At 39.2% G+C, this 18,503-nt stretch overlaps 1 protein-coding gene across 6 annotated transcripts in view; it reads left to right on the forward strand.

The window, feature by feature from the left end:
- Positions 1–18,032, forward strand: part of gabra1 (gamma-aminobutyric acid type A receptor subunit alpha1) — a 35,348-nt gene extending 17,316 nt beyond the window's left edge. For all 6 annotated transcript variants that reach the window (XM_079586921.1, XM_079586917.1, XM_079586920.1 and 3 more), the window contains 6 exons: positions 168–388; positions 1,081–1,163; positions 1,605–1,748; positions 5,372–5,524; positions 9,106–9,308; positions 14,476–18,032. In XM_079586921.1, the coding sequence (XP_079443047.1) occupies positions 168–388; positions 1,081–1,163; positions 1,605–1,748; positions 5,372–5,524; positions 9,106–9,308; positions 14,476–14,793 (1,122 nt within the window). In that variant the 3' untranslated portion in view covers positions 14,794–18,032. The remainder of the gene's footprint in view (positions 1–167; positions 389–1,080; positions 1,164–1,604; positions 1,749–5,371; positions 5,525–9,105; positions 9,309–14,475) is intronic.
- Positions 18,033–18,503: the final 471 nt, after the last annotated feature.

Consider the following 18,503-nt stretch of genomic DNA (forward strand, 5'->3'; position numbering starts at 1 on the left):
AACAGCACATGGTGACTATGAACTATAATTGTATGACAAGAGTGTAAATACTGTAAAAACAAAATACTGTTACTTACAAATTATTATTGAAACTAAACCTACACATGGATTTAAGATAAATTTGAAAATATTATCAAAAATGAAACTGAAGATATGTGGTCTTGCAGGAGTACACCATAGATGTGTTCTTCAGACAGAGCTGGAAGGATGAGAGGCTGAAATTCAAAGGTCCCATGGCAGTGCTTCGTCTCAACAATCTCATGGCTAGTAAAATCTGGACCCCCGACACATTTTTCCACAATGGCAAGAAGTCAGTCGCCCATAATATGACCATGCCTAACAAACTTCTACGGATCACAGAGGAAGGAACTCTGCTTTACACCATGAGGTGAAGCTTCTACTTGTTTTTCATCTGCTTGTTGGTGACCTTTTCATGCTGTTTCCTTTTAATGTTGGTGTTTTATCTCAAGTGATTGCACTTGAGAACTGAGCAGTAGTCATTTATATCTATAGGTTGGGTGGCCTGACTGTCCAGGGGTGCATTTCCCAAAAGCATCGTTAGCCAACTATGGTCGCAAGTTCCATTGAACTCTATTGGTAATGACAGAACTTGCGACCATAGTTGGCTTTGGGAAACGCACCCCCGGGTGTTTCCCTGTCTGTGACTTGACCCTACAGAGGATAAGCTGTTTGGGGATGAATATGATAGATGGATGGATATAAATATTTATTTGTATTTCAAAATACATATTAAATATATATTAAAACAACGACAAAAGGTCTATATATTAAATAACATTGTGGTATTGCCAATTTTTGGATAATCTAGTGAATTAAATATCTTAAACACAAAAAGTGAAATGTATCGATGTGTGCATCTCTAAATTGAATGGAAGAGCAGTGACTGAAAATCAGGTGAATTCCATATCAATGCATCTGATTACACCGCTTAACAAATACATACAAATAATACCAACTGTATTTCTATCATTTTGAAAGAGTATGTTGTAACTGGGTAAAATTGTAATTAACCGTCAAGGGGTCTAAATATTGTATCCCACCTTCTCTCTTGTGTCTCAGGCTTACAGTCAGAGCTGAATGTCCCATGCACTTAGAGGACTTCCCAATGGATGCCCATGCTTGCCCTCTCAAATTCGGCAGTTGTAAGTGCTGTGCTGTTTTACATTTTTGTTCCGTAGAAAGTTCATATCCTACGCAAAGTCTCTAAACTGAGTACCTGTGAGCAAACTGTGATTTTCTCATAGGTCCACAGAGTGTAGAGATCATCTCTGACATAGCACCTCACATAACTGAGTTCACACAACCAGCCGGACAGATTTAGCCAGCTCTACCCTGACCCAACTAATCATTGAAAAGAAAGAACAGATGTGTATACGCCGGAGAAAGAATCAGGAGGAAAAGAAACATGAATAAAAAACAAGCTTGGGACTCAAAGCCACAAGGCTCTAAATATTTCAGTGTCTGCTGCGTCTCTGCTGTGCTTGAGAATCAACTGCAGTATATGACCCCAGGAAGCACTGACAGCTGACAAGTGACTTCTTCAATTTAAACAGTTTATTTTGTGTTTTGTTTGTTTGCACCAGATGCATACACAAGGGCTGAAGTGGTGTATGTATGGACACGAGGGGCAGCGCAATCTGTGGTTGTGGCTGATGACGGCTCGCGCCTCAACCAGTATGACTTGATGGGACAGACTGTCGACTCGGGTGTGGTGCAATCCAGCACTGGTGTGTTTTTATACCCTTTAATTAAGTTAAATAATATCACTTTTCCATTATGTGGTTTTATTTTTGTAAGTTTACTTCAAAGTATCATGCCCATAATTTTTCTTGTTGATTTATTCTGTTCTCTTTTTTTGGGGGGCCAATTGATCAGAATGCATATACATTCTAAATCATAAACATCTGAATGTTGTTCTAATATGAACTGTGAACAGTTTTACACACGAGCAAATGCTTTGAATATCACAGCTTCCAGATGAAAACGCATAGCAGATATATTTATTGCCAACATACAGTATGAGCAATAGTGGTTATTTGTTCCCATGAGTGAAATTCAGGTGCAAAATAGCAGCATCAAACATAAAGTGCATAAAGCAACATTGTTTTCTATACACAAGAATATGGACAATCCATAACAAAACACGAATTACACAATGCATAATCTACCATACATATAAACACATTGTAATATTTAGCTTGGTTTTCAGTTTATGTTCAGTTCTGTTGAGTTTCTGAGAGCCTGGGGTTGAATCCAAACTGTAAAACCTGATGAATATGTGCCGAGAGGACCAACCTGCTGCAGCAAATACACTGTGAAGTGATGCACCCTCAGGAAAGGCTTTGGAAGAGGCCATACTCCTATTGAAGTGACCCTGACCTCTACAGCTGAAGCCATACCACACACCTTATAGGAGAGGGTGATAGCATCTAATGCAAGATGCACTGCTTGGTGACCGTATTTCCTTCTTTGTGACCACAGAAAGAAACTAGAACACAGAGGATCAATGCCACAAGCCTGAGCGGTGGACATATACGTTGTAGATCCTTAAAGCACAGACTAGACATAACAGATGCAGACGTTCTTACTCTTGCGTCTCATGAGGTGGAGGGAAGAAAGCCTGCAAGACAACTGGCTAACCAGCCATAGAAGGAACTTTTGGGATATAGTCCGGTCTAGGGTGTAGTATAGCTCTGACATCACCTGAAGCAAAGTCTTAGCTGGAGGAGGCTACTGAAAGGGCCTGCAGGTCTCCTGCTGTCTGGAGTAATGTCCGGGACTGATTCCAAGGCCTCAAACGCGGCCTCTGAGACCAACAGACAGGCCACATTCATCTGGCACCATGCATGAACTGAGAAACTATGGGGTGCCTCCCCGCAGAAGATCCGTTCAGGGATGTGTGGCTAGCGGAAATGGCTGCTACATACATCTTTAAGGTAGCAGGAGCTATCCCTAATGCAAGATCCTCTTGAAGGAACTCCAGTCCTGGACCGACAGGGCAGATAACTGCAGTTAAGACAGGAACTTGTTCTCTGCCCAAAATAGGATCTGCAACACCTGCCTGAAAATGGGGCCCGGACGCAGCCTGCCCTGGTGATTGATATAAGAGACCACCAAGGTGTTGTCCGTGCGGACTAACATGCGGTGTCCCTTCAACTGTGGGAGGAAGTGTTTCTAAGCTAGAAAGACTGACCTCATCTCAAGGCAGTTTATGTGCCATGAGGTATGAGGGCCCTCCCAAAGGCCATGACGTATGAGGGCCCTCCCAAAGGCCATGGGCTGGTTGACTATCGCACCTCAGCCTGTGAGAGACCTATTGGCCTAGTTTGATAGTCTCTCACAGTTAGGATTTAATTTACATGTGCAGGTGACAGATGTGCCTGCATTATGGTCGATTCCCACACTATTCCTAGAAAAGTGGTTCTCTGTTTTGGAGAAAGCACACTCTTCTTGAGGTTCAGCCTGAGCCCCAAACGCTTCATATGAGCGAGCACAAGATCTCGAGGTCATGTTGCTAGCTCTTCCGACTGGGCTAATATCAACCAGTCGTCGATATAATTGAGTACACGGATGCCCTGGAGTCGCAGCGGAGCAAGAGCAGGATCCTTGCCCTTGGTGAACGTGTGGGGACAAAGCTAGGCCGAAAATAAGTTCTCGATATTGGTAAGCTTCGCCCCCGAAAGCAAACCTGAGAAACGTCCTGTGTTCTGGCATGATCTCGATGTGAAAATATGCGTCCTATGAATCTATATTCACAAATCAATCCTTTTGAAGTTGAAGTCAATCCAAGTTGAAGTTGTGGCACTATTAGTTTCATCGTTAGTTAGCATCTTGCACCTGTATGTCCAAATAGTACGGTTCAGGCCCCTTAGATCTAAAATTGGACGCAGACCCCCATCTTTGTTGGGTACTATAAAATACCAACTGTAAAACCCTGTGTCTCTTTCTGGGAGGGGTGCATGGCCCCTTTCACCAGAGCACAGTTCTTGTTTGAGGAAGACTTTGTCTCCTTTCTGGCACACTTTCATTACCATTACTCCTTGGAAACGAGGTGGACGGTAGACAAACTGAATCCTGTAACCTTTTGTTTCAAACATCGGGCAGAAGTTGCCACACTGTCACAAACTCTGACAGAGGAATCTTTTTTTTCAATAGAATTGGTCTGTTTGATGCTCTGAAGCAGCGGACTGGCAGGGAACACCCGGACTGACTAGAAGAATGATTTGCTTGTGAGCGAAGGTGGGGCGAGAAGGTTGATGATGCTTGTGTATGAACAAGAGCGGAGGATTGATCTTTCCACAATCTTGACACCTCAGTGTGAAGATCGAGAAAGAATGTGATATGGCGGTGAAGAGGCTGTACTCACGTTGATATGAGAAAGTGGTCATCCAGTTTACATCCATTTTCTCTCATCGGGCCAATCCAGATTTAATTTGGCCACTGCACAAGTAACAACCTCAAGCAGCTCTTCAAAAGTGTCAAACTGAAGAATCTGCTCTGTTGAAGCACTTGCCTGCTTATCCACATCCAGTCCCTCAGGATCAGATGCAGAAAGCATGAGTTCCACGTTTTGGTCTGAAATGTCTGCCTCAAACTCTATCTCTGCAAACTCAACCTGCGATCCCCATGACCGGAGTTGCCACGCTGCAGTTGAACCGAGCAGAACTGGTGCGAGTCCTGACTGACAAATCCTGACTGATTTCACAGACACACAACACAATGGAGGATTGCAGACACACATTCAAAAAAACATACGGCTTCTTTTCTGATTAATTATAATTAATCATGCATATCAATAATTGCAGAATAAAGTCCCTAAAATATTTTTAAAATGTTTTGTTATAGAAGATGAGTAACTCATTGAATAGTCATATAATTACTTTTGAGGTAAATTGATTGCTTTTCCCTCTTTTTCATATAGTTAAACATAAGTCTATTACTGGGCTATAGTCCACAGATTTCCATCTTACAGTTGAGTTTCTCAGTTTTAAAATGATTTTTTATATCAAGTGTAAGTAATTTCAAGTCATCTTGGAAGTTTGCTGAGCTCCCCTAGTGGACCACGACCCCCTGATTGAGAACCAATGGTGCAATTTGATTAAACTTGAAGACTCAAACATGAAAGTAGCTCTTCAAGCTTGACTTTTTCCGAAGATACGGAAATCCCTTATAATGATGTATGTATGGACCAGGGGGCATGATTAATTGCATTAATTTCATGTTAATTACTTTATAATAACCCATGGTCAAATAACATGTTAAATTGACTGTTCTAATATACACACTAATTAATGTGTATAGTCTTTCTTTCAAAACTTTCTCACTTCAATCTCTTTCTCTGCACTTACAGGAGAGTATGTTGTCATGAAAACACATTTCCATCTCAAAAGGAAGATTGGTTACTTTGTCATCCAGACGTATTTGCCATGTATCATGACCGTGATCCTGTCCCAGGTGTCCTTCTGGCTAAACAGGGAATCTGTCCCTGCCAGAACTGTGTTTGGTGAGTGTCCAAATTGTTATTTAAGTTAACCATTCAATGTTAGGATCACTCTACAGCAGTCTCCAACTCTTCAACAGCTCTTTTCCAAAATCTTCAAATCTAGTGAGCTGTTTTACTGTCTACGTAGCTACTTTCTGAATCAGCATTCTGCATGAAATGGAATTTCATAAATTGTTGATTTTTAATAATCTACCTAGGCAGCAGCTCCATACACCACAAAAACAGTGTTCCTTATAAGACATACAGAGATGTACAACGAAGTACCTTTGCATCTGTATCTGTAGCAAATGCAAAAATATTTAATTATTTATACAATTATTATTTTTTAACAATAATACTAAATGGTAAATAAAAAGGGGGTAACGTTCTTTAGTAGAGTACTTAGGTTTTATTTGTGTGTAGGGTGGGACGTGTCCCCACAATTGTTTGATTCGATTTTGTCTCTATTACTTTTTGAAAGCCATAAACAAAATAGCTTGAATCCACGTACAGCACACAGAAATAGCACCAATCCTACATTCCTCATAATTGAATTCATACATGTAAAACAAAATACATTTGCATTTGAGTCGATCAAATGGTCGGTCTGTTTAAACGGATCAGATGATAACTGCTGCACTGTGCAACTGCTGCCTCACTCATGTGTGTGTGAGAACAGGCGTGTAACAGTATATGTACACCTTAACGAATGAGACTACTTGCATATATCTATGCTTCTAGCTACATTTTCAGTGGTGCCCTTGTAGGAAATCAGTGTAAATGTATCTGGTTGCCGTGACAAATTCATGCACTTCCTGTTGCACATCATAAACTGTAACATGGCTATTTGATCACGCTGTGCTCATTTTCATTCATAGACATTTTACTCATTAATTTTACGCACTCAGTATTGCATTGTAATTTTAGATGTTTTTAAAACATCGTGCCGTCACCGGGCTCACCTGTTATCCAGCAAGAACAAAGAGTTACTGCATCTGTTTTTTTATTTATTTTTTATTAATATTTTTAATTAGAAATTGCTATTTGTTTTGAAGTCGTTATCAATTCTTTTTAAAATAAGGTATTCAGCTTCTACACGTCCCCAATAGTTGTGCCACATACTTTTTGAAACAGACCTTGAGTAGAAAACATCCTAACATGCTGTCTATGTTGGCAGCTCACCAGGTTGGCAGGTTTTGGAATGGAACAGGGTTTGGGGTTCTTGCTATAATTTTGCATCCACAAATCAAACTTCTTTTTACTTCTTATTTTGGTCTTGAAAAGTACTTTATTTTTAATAACATGTTTTAGTCAATTTATTAAGTTTTGTTCTAATTAGTTTTAAATACTTTATTAAAAGGTTGCATACATTGGTTGTTAGTTCTTTTGGGAGAAGCCTGCAAATTGTAAAATCATAAATCCTTAATTTAGCAGTAATTCAAAGTTTTAAACTGTACCAGGAGAATTCTGTGTGTCTGTGTAATGTATAACACATATCAAAAAGGAAAGATTTTGCTCGTCTGTCAGCTTGTTGGGCTACCCTTGCATGAAGTCTCCTGACTGGGCACTCTGAATTCCCAAGCGTTTACATCTCAGACAAACAAAAAGTTGCATCTGAGAGCAGTCTGTGCCTTACTTCTTGCTGGGTAGCTTTACAACAGCCTTGGAAAACTATATTTGTGTTCTAAATGTTATGAACGCACTACAAATGCACTTTTGATTGAAAAATTACTAATGGGTCAAAGATGCGACACTCAGTTTTGTTTTTGGACCTATTAAAAAAATAGCCTATTTCTGTCAGAACCACTATCGTCAAATACGATTGACAATTAGCATACAGTTTGGATTGACGGTATGGTTCTGTTCTGGCCAAGACAATATTATGTTTTTGTTGACAAAAAATATTTATACTAACTTCACCCACAATTGTCTGGGTGAGCCAGACAGAATTACGAAAGAAACCAAGCTGATAACTGGAACTTTCATGTGGAGAGTAAGAATGGGCCCTTATCCAATCCTTTTCTTTTTCCTTTTCCGAATCACATATTAGTTCTGAGGAACATTTATTTTAATTAAGTGGAAAATTACTTAATATGTTTTTAATAGTTGGAATAAAGTGTTAAACCTGTATTCAATAGGCCTATAGTTAAAATAGGATGTGGTGTTTCACTGTCCCCTCTTTGATGGGACAGGTTGACACTGACGCTCATATTGTTACGACGCTCAAATCATGCAGGGCTTCCTTTTCTAGTCCTTCGAGGACACCTTTATTGATCAGCAGGTTCAATATACTGTAGTTAGGTAGTTAGGGTTGGCGTAGTGTTATTTATGTTGCTTATTATTTATGGCTACAAGCTGTCAGAACTATTAATACAACTCCCACCCCAATACACACATTGTAATAACTTGAGGTTCTCTTTAACCACGCAAAGACAAGTGACATGAAACCTATCGCTGCAAACCAATCTCAGGGACGGATGCATTTGAAAATGCGTTTCTGCATTAGCATCTTGAACGGGAGCCAGTGAAGGGCCCAGTTCAAACCTCGCAGTGCAACTGATGCACCTCCATACCATGACAGATGTTTTCGCATCAGTCGCTGATGAAGGTCGCCTTTACATCTTTGGATCTGAGAACTCAATCTCCATATCTTTCCCCAAAAACAAGCTGAAATGTGGACTCATCTGACCACAGCACACATTTCCACTGTCTTCTAGACCATCTGAGATGAGCTCAGGCCCAGAGAACTCTGCAGCAACTCTACATAGAATTGATGTATAGCTTTCTCCTTGAGTAACAGACATTAAAGTTGCATTTCTTAATGCAGTGTGTTAAGTGACAATGGTTTTCCAAAGTACTCCCGAGCCCATGTGGCTATTTTAAACACAGTAGTATGGTTCCTCATGCAATGCCGTCTGAGGGCTCGAAGGTGACGCACATTCAACAGAGGTTCACTGCCCGGCCTTACACAGCCTGAGATTTCTCTGGATTCCATGAATCTTTTTCACAATATTATGTATGGTAGATCTAGATGGTGAAATACTTAAATACTTTGCAATCTTCCATTGAGATTGCATTGATTTTTAAATTGTTTGACAATTCTCACATGACTCATCTATGCTTGCAAAGTCTGTGCTTTTGGGGGATGTTATTTTCTGTTCACGATACCTTTACCTATTACCAATTCACCTGCTAATTGTGGACTGTTTCTAAACAATTTAAAAGTTTAAATAATATTTTCACTTTTATCTTGCCTCTGTCTCAACTTTTTTGGAGTGTGCGCAGCCATCACAATAAAAATGTGTTTATTTGTAAAAAAAAGAAAAGAAAAAAATGCCAGTGAATTTTTTTTTCTTTTTTTTCTTTATACTTTTGTCAGTTAAATAAGGGTTCAAGAGAATTATCCAAGTAGATATTGACTTTTCTTACTACTTTGTGCTTCAAACTAAATTCTAAATCTCTAAAGAAGTTACTAACCTAGAAAACAAATCCAGCAATCAATCTAATAGCATTTAAACACTATTTTGTTTTCTGGGAGACTGATAAAAACCTGACATATACTTGCTTAATTCAGGTGCTTTCCATATGCTTTTTCTTTGCAGGAGTGACCACTGTCCTTACCATGACTACCCTAAGTATCAGCGCGAGAAACTCTCTCCCCAAGGTGGCCTATGCCACAGCCATGGACTGGTTCATTGCTGTTTGTTATGCCTTTGTCTTCTCGGCTCTCATAGAGTTTGCCACGGTTAACTACTTCACAAAGAGGGGTTACGCTTGGGATGGGAAAAGTGTGGTGCCAGAAAAGGTAAAGCCTTTCAGTTTTCAAATAAAAGGAAAATAAAAAAACTTTTACACAAATAGAGATAAATGTAATTAAAGGATTAGTTAATTGGAAAAAATATGAAAATTCTGTCATAATTTTCTCACTCATGTTACTGTTTCATATATTTTAAAGCTGCTGTTTTCCATACACTGAAAGTGTTTGGTGATTTTTGTTTATGTTTTATTGTTATTGTTAATTTAGAATTATATTCTATGGGCCAGATGTACTAACAGCTTATGCCAGCACAAGCCGTCTTTTGAAAAATAGAATACTGTCAGAAAAAAATTGAAAAAGATTATTTAATAATAATATTATTTAAATAAGTCATGCAACATTATTTATAAAGGGTTGCAGTAGTCAATTATTATTTAATGCCCCCCAAAAAGCATGTCTTTACCCATTTTGATATTGACATGGCTGTGATAGTTGCTGCTAAGTGGATGCACCGCAGAGAACAGAGAGCAGGTGGTAGAAGGGAGAACTTTTTCTCAACTTGTGTTCATTTATTTGCAATGCCAGAGGAAGACGTTATCTGAACATATAGTTTGCCAAGCCACATTATTTTTAATTTGTTAGTAGATCACTCACACCTGATTATCATCGGCTCCACTTGTTTGCGACCCTACACTAATTTGTGCTGCTCTTGATAGATTGTTTTGCTCATAATGGAAATGAGCTAGCTGTGTCTGTGTTCTTTAATTTTCTAACTGTCTGTAGGTCACCCACAGAACTTTTCACTCGCATTGGCACTTTATGAGATTACAGTCTCGCGCTATTTTGGCCTGTTTAGTAAATTTGGCCCTTTAAGAAAAAAAAAATGTTTTTTGCTTGTGCATATTAAAACACTTTTACATGTTTTGCATCTAAGGGGTCAAAGTTTGGCTGTTTTGAATTGTCCAGTTTAGCTGTTTTGCATTGTCCAGTTAGCTCAATTAGCTGATAGATTTCATAAACGATAGATTTCATAACTATACCCTTTGGCTGCGAAAAGTCTTTCTCCATTTACGGCATTCACTAATGTTTAATGTGATGGAATCAATCTAAATGCCACCTAACCCTCTATTTACGGGCATTCACTAATGTGTAATGTGATGGAATCAATTATGTCGATGATCTGATAATTGATAGTGAATGGTCTAGGACTGTACACGTTCATGTTCTTATTTTGCACTTAGCTAATCAGCATTGTCATGACACATTTTTTTAAGGCCCGGGAAACATTAGTTAGATGGCATTTAGATTCAAGCTTGAAAAGAAAAAGGTCTCGGTTACATATGTAACCCTCGTTCCCCGAAGGAGGGAACTGAGACGTAAGTAGAACGTGACCGACTGAAAGGAAACAAAACTTGAGTGGTCATGATCAAACTTCAGAACATCTTGATTACTGTTGTAACCTTCGTTCCCTGATGGAGGGAACAAGACTTGATGTCGCACTTGGGAGCTCCAAACACTTCTGATATTTCAGAAAAGGCCAGTGAGAATAGGCGAGTGGAATGTGCATGCACCACTACCCCAGACATTTGGGTATAAAAGAGGCATTTTATACCTGCCCAGGGAACGGAGGTTACAACAGTAACCGAGACATTCCCTATCTGTCAGTCACTTTGACGTGGTTTCGATGTGATAACACTAGGGGTCCCTATGGAAAACTCCACAATGAGGTCCTGGTGATGCAGATGTCGGCAAACAACTGTGTGCCTGTAACAGGTGCACTTGTGACAATGTACCCTACCCACTGCCCCACATAAGCTATCTAGTCCGGGATCGAAAGGAGAGTAGTTACAATGGAAATAGGTTGCTTCAGCTGGATTTCCTTTTGACCATTCTTGTTTTTCAGTTTGTTTTCAAGAAAAAATCTACAAAATTTTCAGAAATATTCCTCCCAGGTGGGAGAAATAACACTACAGAGGCCACATCCTGCCCTAAGGGAGGTTCACATGTGGAAAATATATCACATGGACCTTCCACTACAACCTTCCAGGATGTAGACAGAAGTCCTTGCGGTAGGACTACTACAAACACAGATTGGCGGCATAGATGGAGCTCTGCCAAGGAGAAGACAGTATCATGGGCAAGACATCATATGGAATTACCATTAAGGAATCACAACATATGGAGCACCAGGCCTAGTATACAGACTGACCTGAAAGACCTGAAAGGGCATGTATCATGAGTCAGGCCTGGCGTTGAATTCCTCAGCTGAATTCGACTGCCTCAGGGGCTGAAAGGGGAAATACATCAAGGGCTCGGCGGTCTAGGAAACTCACATGGACAAAAAAAGTGCAAGTTATCACCTTAGGGAGGGAAAAGGTGCTGTGTGCTGCACCTTGGTGCCAAGTGTTGCACCCGGGCAGTTGCCCGCAGTTTTACCTGCTCGTACCTGACAACACACGGGGAAGAAACTGGCTCAACCCGGATATTGTAAAATCTCTCAAAGGTATTAGGTGTCATCCAGCCCATGACTCTGCAGATGTCAGTTAGACAGGCGCCTTTGGCTAATTTCCAGGATGACGCAACACTCCTAGTAGAGTGTGCTTGTACACCAAAGCGACATGGCACACCTTGTGCTTGATATTCCAAGGCTATAGCATCAAAGATCCAGTGGGCCAACCTTTGTTTGGTGACAGCTATCCCCCATAACAAAGAGCTGAATGTGCAGGGCACGTACTGGACACAGCAAAGATATGGCTGGTCTCCCTCGTTTCTAGTTCACCATTTGGTCACTAAAAGGTGTAGTGGGAATTGTGGGCACAAAGCCCAGCCAGGGTCTCACGATCTGAGGGTATGCCACCCCGAACTCAAGGCAGGTTTTGCTGACAGAGAATGCCTGCAGGTCCCCGACCCTCCTGATGGAGGTCAGATTGGTCAGGAGTGGCGTCTTCAGTAAGAGGGCATCCAGCTAGACTACAGAAAGATCTCATGAGGGAATAAGCCAAGGCCTAGGAGGATTTAACCTCCTGGTTCCTCTAAGGCAGGGATAGGCAACTTCGGTCCTGGAGGGCCACTGTCCTGCAGAGTTTAGCTTCAGCCCTGATAGCAACTCACCTGCCTGTATCTATCTAGTAATCCTGAAAACATTGATTGCCTTGTTCAGGTGTGTTTAATTAGGGTTGGAGCTGAACTCTGCAGGACAGTGGCCCTCCAGGACCGGAGTTGCCTATTCCTGCTCTAAGGAACCTGATGATCAAGTCAACACGATCAAGTCCCTAATGACCTACCATCTACTGCATCGTGATATGCTGCTATAGTGGCCACAAACTTTCAAGGTGGAAGGGGACAGCCGACCCTCCAGCCTCTCCTTCAAGAAGGAAAGAACTGACCCAGATTGCAAATTTTTTAGGGTCTTCCCTTTGTGAACCACACCAGTTAGCGAACAGACACTGCTGACTCCGGAGGAGATGGCGGCCGAGTTGTGCCATGCGACATGAGCGAAAAAACTGCCCTGACAGTTTAATTATGCTACAGTTGCTGTGCTGTCCATCCAGACCAACGCATGCTTGCCTTGGATCAACGGCCAAAACCTCTGCAGGGCCAGCAATAATGCCAGCAACTGATGTACTCATTTGATTCAGCACCCCAGCCTGACTTGGAGGCATCTGTTGTGACAACAACGTTCTCATGAGTTTAGCTCTGCACTGAAACGAGCTTGCTCTTTTCCTGGTTGACCTGAAGCCCCAAACGAATGAGGTGTCTGAGCACCAGGTCCCTATGTCTCGAGAGTGTATTAGGATTAGCCAATCATCGAGATGGGGCGACAGCCTGAAAGGGAGTACCGTTATGCCTGACCCTCAAAAGCAAACTAAAGAAACAGTTCCTTCACCAAGAGGACTGCAACGTCAGGCATGCTATGCCACGAACTGTGTAACCCGGGGAAGGAGGAAACTGTTGCACACTGCTACCTGAAAAATAACAGTCTCTGCCATCCCTGGTTTCCCATCACTCTTGTTCTGTAGGTGGTGCTGGAGCTGTGCAGAGGCAGGATGTGTTTAAAAGCCTTTGTCTGCTTCTTGACTGCAGAGAACTGCTGGGCAAAGTCCGCCCTACAAGATAGGGGCATAGAGGAAGGCGTTGCCATTGTACCCATAGGAGATGCAATAGATCGCAGGCCAAAAAAATGACAATCATTTACCAATTATTTAGTCTCCAAATGGGCACTTTAACTTTACCCCTAGTTCAAAGCAAATTTTCGTCCCTCATCTCAGCAAGGTTAAACCAGAGATGGCGTTCCACCATGATGGACATCGCCTGTCCGAGAGCCCGCACCATGACTTTAGTCACTCTGAGAGTGAAATCAGTTGTCAAACACAGTTACTGCATTAATCCCGGCTCAGAACTAACTTCATGCAGGTCTTTCAGTCCCTTGGCCTGATGTACTTGCATGATGGCCATGGCATGCAATGCAGAGGTGGCCTGTCGGGCACTTGGGACAAAGTTAACTTCCAGACCCTGGATGAGAGTCGGGAATGATTCCTCCAGGTGCCAGTGTTCTGCGGGCATAAATGCACCAGAATTTTCTACTCCACCTGGGGAAACTCCATGTACCCCCTGACTGCCCTACTGTCCGGGCACTGACTGGGCAGTGAAATGTCCCTATGCTCATCATGCACCTCCAGGAAGAAAGGCACCGTGAGTTCCGCTGCGAGCCTAGATACCAATCCATCCGCGAGCGCTTAGGACAGGGCGAAAGATTCCAGTCTAGTCAAATGCTTGTGTTGGCCTTGGCAAACATGAATGCCAACTCAAAAGGTTAGAGCCCAGCTGAGTCTTCAGTGTCATAAGGCGAAAGCCCATAAAAATATGATTATTTCTGAAACTTTCTAATACTTCTAACTTGGTATCTCATAATACTGAGAAACTTCTTCATAATTATGAGAAAGATGTCTGTTCTTCACATAAAATCACTAACTCGGAATATACTGCACAATCATTGATTTTAGGGTGTTTTGTTGTTGTTTTTACTTTTTGAGCTAAGCAGTTAGTTATTTTTATGACAGATTTTTTTTTTTTTTTAACTTCTTTAAAAACCTGGGTGTAGTAGACAAATAATAAGTATATGAAGAAGTATCTTAAATACTCTATAGTTAGGTTTACAGCAATACCCAGTGGTAGTAACAGCTGTTGACATACTTCCTGTTAAACTCCTTTACAGCAAAAGAAGAAGAAGGAGTCTTTGCTGAAAAAGAACAACACCTACACTGCTGCAACAGCAACATCTTTTGCTCCGAACATTGCCAGAGACCCTGGTTTGGCAACTATTGCTAAAAGTGCCCCCCCTCCCCCAACTGAGCCCAAGGAAGAGCCAAAACCCAAAGCTCCTGAGGCAAAAAAGACCTTCAACAGCGTGAGCAAGATCGATAGGATTGCCAGAATAGCCTTCCCGTTGCTCTTCGGAACCTTTAACTTAGTATATTGGGCAACTTACTTGAATAAAAAGCCCAAATTACAGGGTGCCGTGCAACCACACTAAGTCTATCTCCTCTGTCTTTTTTTTTCTCCTTATGTTTCTAAACAATTACAGAAAAGTGAAAAGAAACAATTTGTCTCAAATTTGTTTCAATGTTAGTCAACTTCCCACTTTCAAGTTTGTGTCAACATATGTAACATACTGTATCTTCCTATATGATTGCAAAGTTACTTATTGTTAGTAGAGTGTTTAAAATGGACCATCGAAATAGTGTAACAGAATAATAGTTTAAAACTAATTTCCTTAAGGAATAGTTCACCCATAAATAAAATTTCTGTCATTATACAGTATACTCTTCTTCATGTTGTTCCAATGTATGATCTTGTAGAACACAAAATGAGACACTTTGTTCTTTTTGTTACAATGGCAGTTTAGTGACTATGTCTGTCGAGGCCTGAAAAGGATAAAAACACCAATAACAAGCACCATAAAAGTAAAAATATACCATACACTTCATTCCAAGTCTTCTAAAGTCCCATTCTTCACACGACGCTACCATATGGCTTTAGAAGATTTACAGTATAGATTTTGTATAGAATATTTTTATGGTGCTTTCATTTTTTTTTTATGTGGTGACTATGTAGGTGTACGTGCAAAATAAAAAAAATTAAATAAAAAAAATCTTCTACTTCTGTGTTCCAGAAAAAAAAAAAAGCCTACAGTTTGAGTAAATTGGGTGAACTATTCTTTAGATGTTTATTTCAACATTTAAATACTATGTTTTTTTGCATTACATTAGCAATGTACATGGAATAAGTTTGCATGGGTGAAGCTTTTCTATACCCACTCAACAGCTTGATTTAAACAGTCATGTGTTTCTCTGTTTTCTTTAGCCTGTGTTTTGAATATTTTGTTATTTGACTTTATATTCTACTAGGGTTCCATTAACAGCAATAAAACATGTCTCAGTGGAGAAAAAAAAATACTCATGGATATAAAAAATTGAAGAGAACTTAAAAAAAGATTAATGTGTATATCATAAAGCATACTATTTATTTAGTTTTCATGTAAATATAAAGTGTTAGAGATGTCAATATTCATTTTGAGCTTTGCTAAATGTAACTACAAGGTACAAACTCAGTGCTTGCCAGAAAGAGAGCTTTGTGTTTCGATTTGTGCAGATCAATGAGAAAATTTGGGTATGTATTTTTTCTCCCCCTAGATCTACTAGACACTAGTTTGGATTTACCTTTTCATGATAATAATATATAAATGAAAGTATATGTGTGCAGTTGCACAGTTTATAAAGAGTTTAAGAGGAGAGACTACAGTAGATACTTAGAAAAAAATGTAAACTTATGTTGATGTCAGAATGCAATTTTATATAAACATTAAAATACTCTTTAGTCTTTATTTTGGTAGATGGTTTTTGAAACTTTGTGGGTGGTGCACAATTATGGCACTAGGGTTATCACTTGTGTGCTGTTATTCGCTAGCATCACTTTAGTGTGATAAAGTCAGAATGGTTCAAGAGTAGTGCCTTGTATATATTTGCAAGTTGAAAGGGTACTTTCTTAGAAGGTGCTCTACTTATTTTTTTTTTAATTTTATGGGCAACCTTTTAAAAACATCACTGAAGAAAGTATCAGCCACACTGCCTTTTGTCTCACATGTCATAGTAAACATATAAACATAATCCATTACAGACATGTTTGTCCCTGCTTGTTAATGCAAACTAAAAGAAAATATTTCTAGATATTATCCATGTATGTGAATACACTGTTCTACATATAAATATGTCTTGTAATGCTATAACAATGCCAAATTCTTTTTATGTTTGTGGCATGTCAGTTGCTCAAGCACCTATTAAAAAAACAACAACTTATAAAGGAGTATACTCTCTATTTTTGGATTGAGAGAGCGGGAGAGAGAGAGAGGGGGAGAGAGAGCGAGAGAGAGAGAGAGAGAGAAGTTATTTTAAATGAGGAACTTGGACATAAGCATACTTTACTTTGATGTAGCAATATAGATTAGTAAGGGCTTTTTTGTGATTGAAGTGATAAAAGGCACACCTTTATAATCAATTTGAATTGCTATTCTTGGTATGTTAATGTATGCCTAAGTTGGCAGTGCTCCTCTTTTTTGTCGATTTGTTACTTTCTTTGTTTAAAATATACTTTTTTTTATGGATTTTTTTTGGTGTATGTCACTGAATACGTATATTTCTCCTGACACATTATCTGCACTTGATGATGCAGATAAATGTCATGTTACCCAAATTTAAAAACCTTTTTGATAGTACCTGAGAATTTGCTGAGTTTGTGCCAGATCAAGCAAAGACTGAACGTTTACTCTGGGATATGTGTGGAAACAGTATGCACATGCACAGTCATGGAGTCCTATGGAGCCAGACTTTTGTGAATGCGGTAAATTAAATTAAGTTAATTGAGGTTTCAACTCAATATCTTGAATTGATGTGTAATATCATGTTGAAACAGTATATATAAAACGATATCCATGATGATACTTCTAAAGATGCAGCGTTTTATTTGTACCAACCTGTTGTTATGCATTTTGCACATTATAGGCATATTTGATATTTATGTAGTCAGCTTTGTGCTATGCAAGGATAGCTTTAAACCATATTAATTAGCTTCCCACCCTTCATCACTGTAGTTTTTAATATATATATGGTAAAAAGTCAGTTATAAACTGTGCACCCTATTTAGCTATAGGACTGTTTGTCATTCAGAAAATTAAAAAATGGGTTGTTCAGTTTTGGAATAAACAAATTCAAAGATATTGTAATGTTGCAATAAAAAATATGGATTGAAAATAATTCAGTTAGTGTATTTATATTATTTACACATCAATCAATAGATATATTTGGATTGTTTTGTTGCATCTAATAATATATATTTTTAATGTGTTATGAATTAAGAATTTGTAATTTATTTGTTTATTATGGGAGATTATAGCATTTCATATATGCATACCAGACTATGAACGTGGTTTTATTTTAGATTTTGCAGTGTACTGGAGAAATCCAACACATGCTGTAATAAAAAAACAAACACTACATTTGTGCTTGGCAAAAGTTGAAGTGACTACTAACTTTAAAGGATGAACTTGTGCACAGGTCATTGGCACAAACAGATTTGTCAAATGGGAAGAATGATTTATTCTGCACTGTATACTGGGAAATTCTGCACTGTATACTGGGAAATGGCTATTGTCTTCGTAAAGGTTTGCTGTCTTAATGTTATAGCCCTGTATAATTTGATTATCTTCATTAGCCATACAATAAAAAAATATATTTAAAAAATCTTTAGGTTTGCTTAGCCTAATCCATATTTTTGTCTTGTTTTCCAATAAAAATATTAGTAAATTTTTCATTGAAATTACAATCAAATCAATACAAATCAAAATTAACTTTAAAGAAAAGCTTTCCAAAAGAAACAGTCAAATGCAAGATCAAAAAATGCATCTGACCCACTCCATGTCTCGCAGCATTTGTTTGCTGTTCACTCCATTAGCCACAGCCTCTTATGACATATCAATCATCATCTACTTTCATAATTAACATATATGTAAATGCATGCAATGTTAAACAAATTATTTTTAAATGTTTAAACATCAATATTAAACCAAGTATGTTTTCTTCAATGGCTACAACACACCGGACCTGCTGTTTTACAATCAGTTGCAACTTAGTAGCCATAATAATTCAAGGTGAACTAAATTCATAATCAATATATTTTAATTGAAGCTCA

The sequence above is a fragment of the Phoxinus phoxinus genome, assembly GCF_949152265.1.
Source record: "Phoxinus phoxinus genome assembly, chromosome: 17".
Taxonomy (NCBI): Eukaryota; Metazoa; Chordata; class Actinopteri; order Cypriniformes; family Leuciscidae; genus Phoxinus; species Phoxinus phoxinus.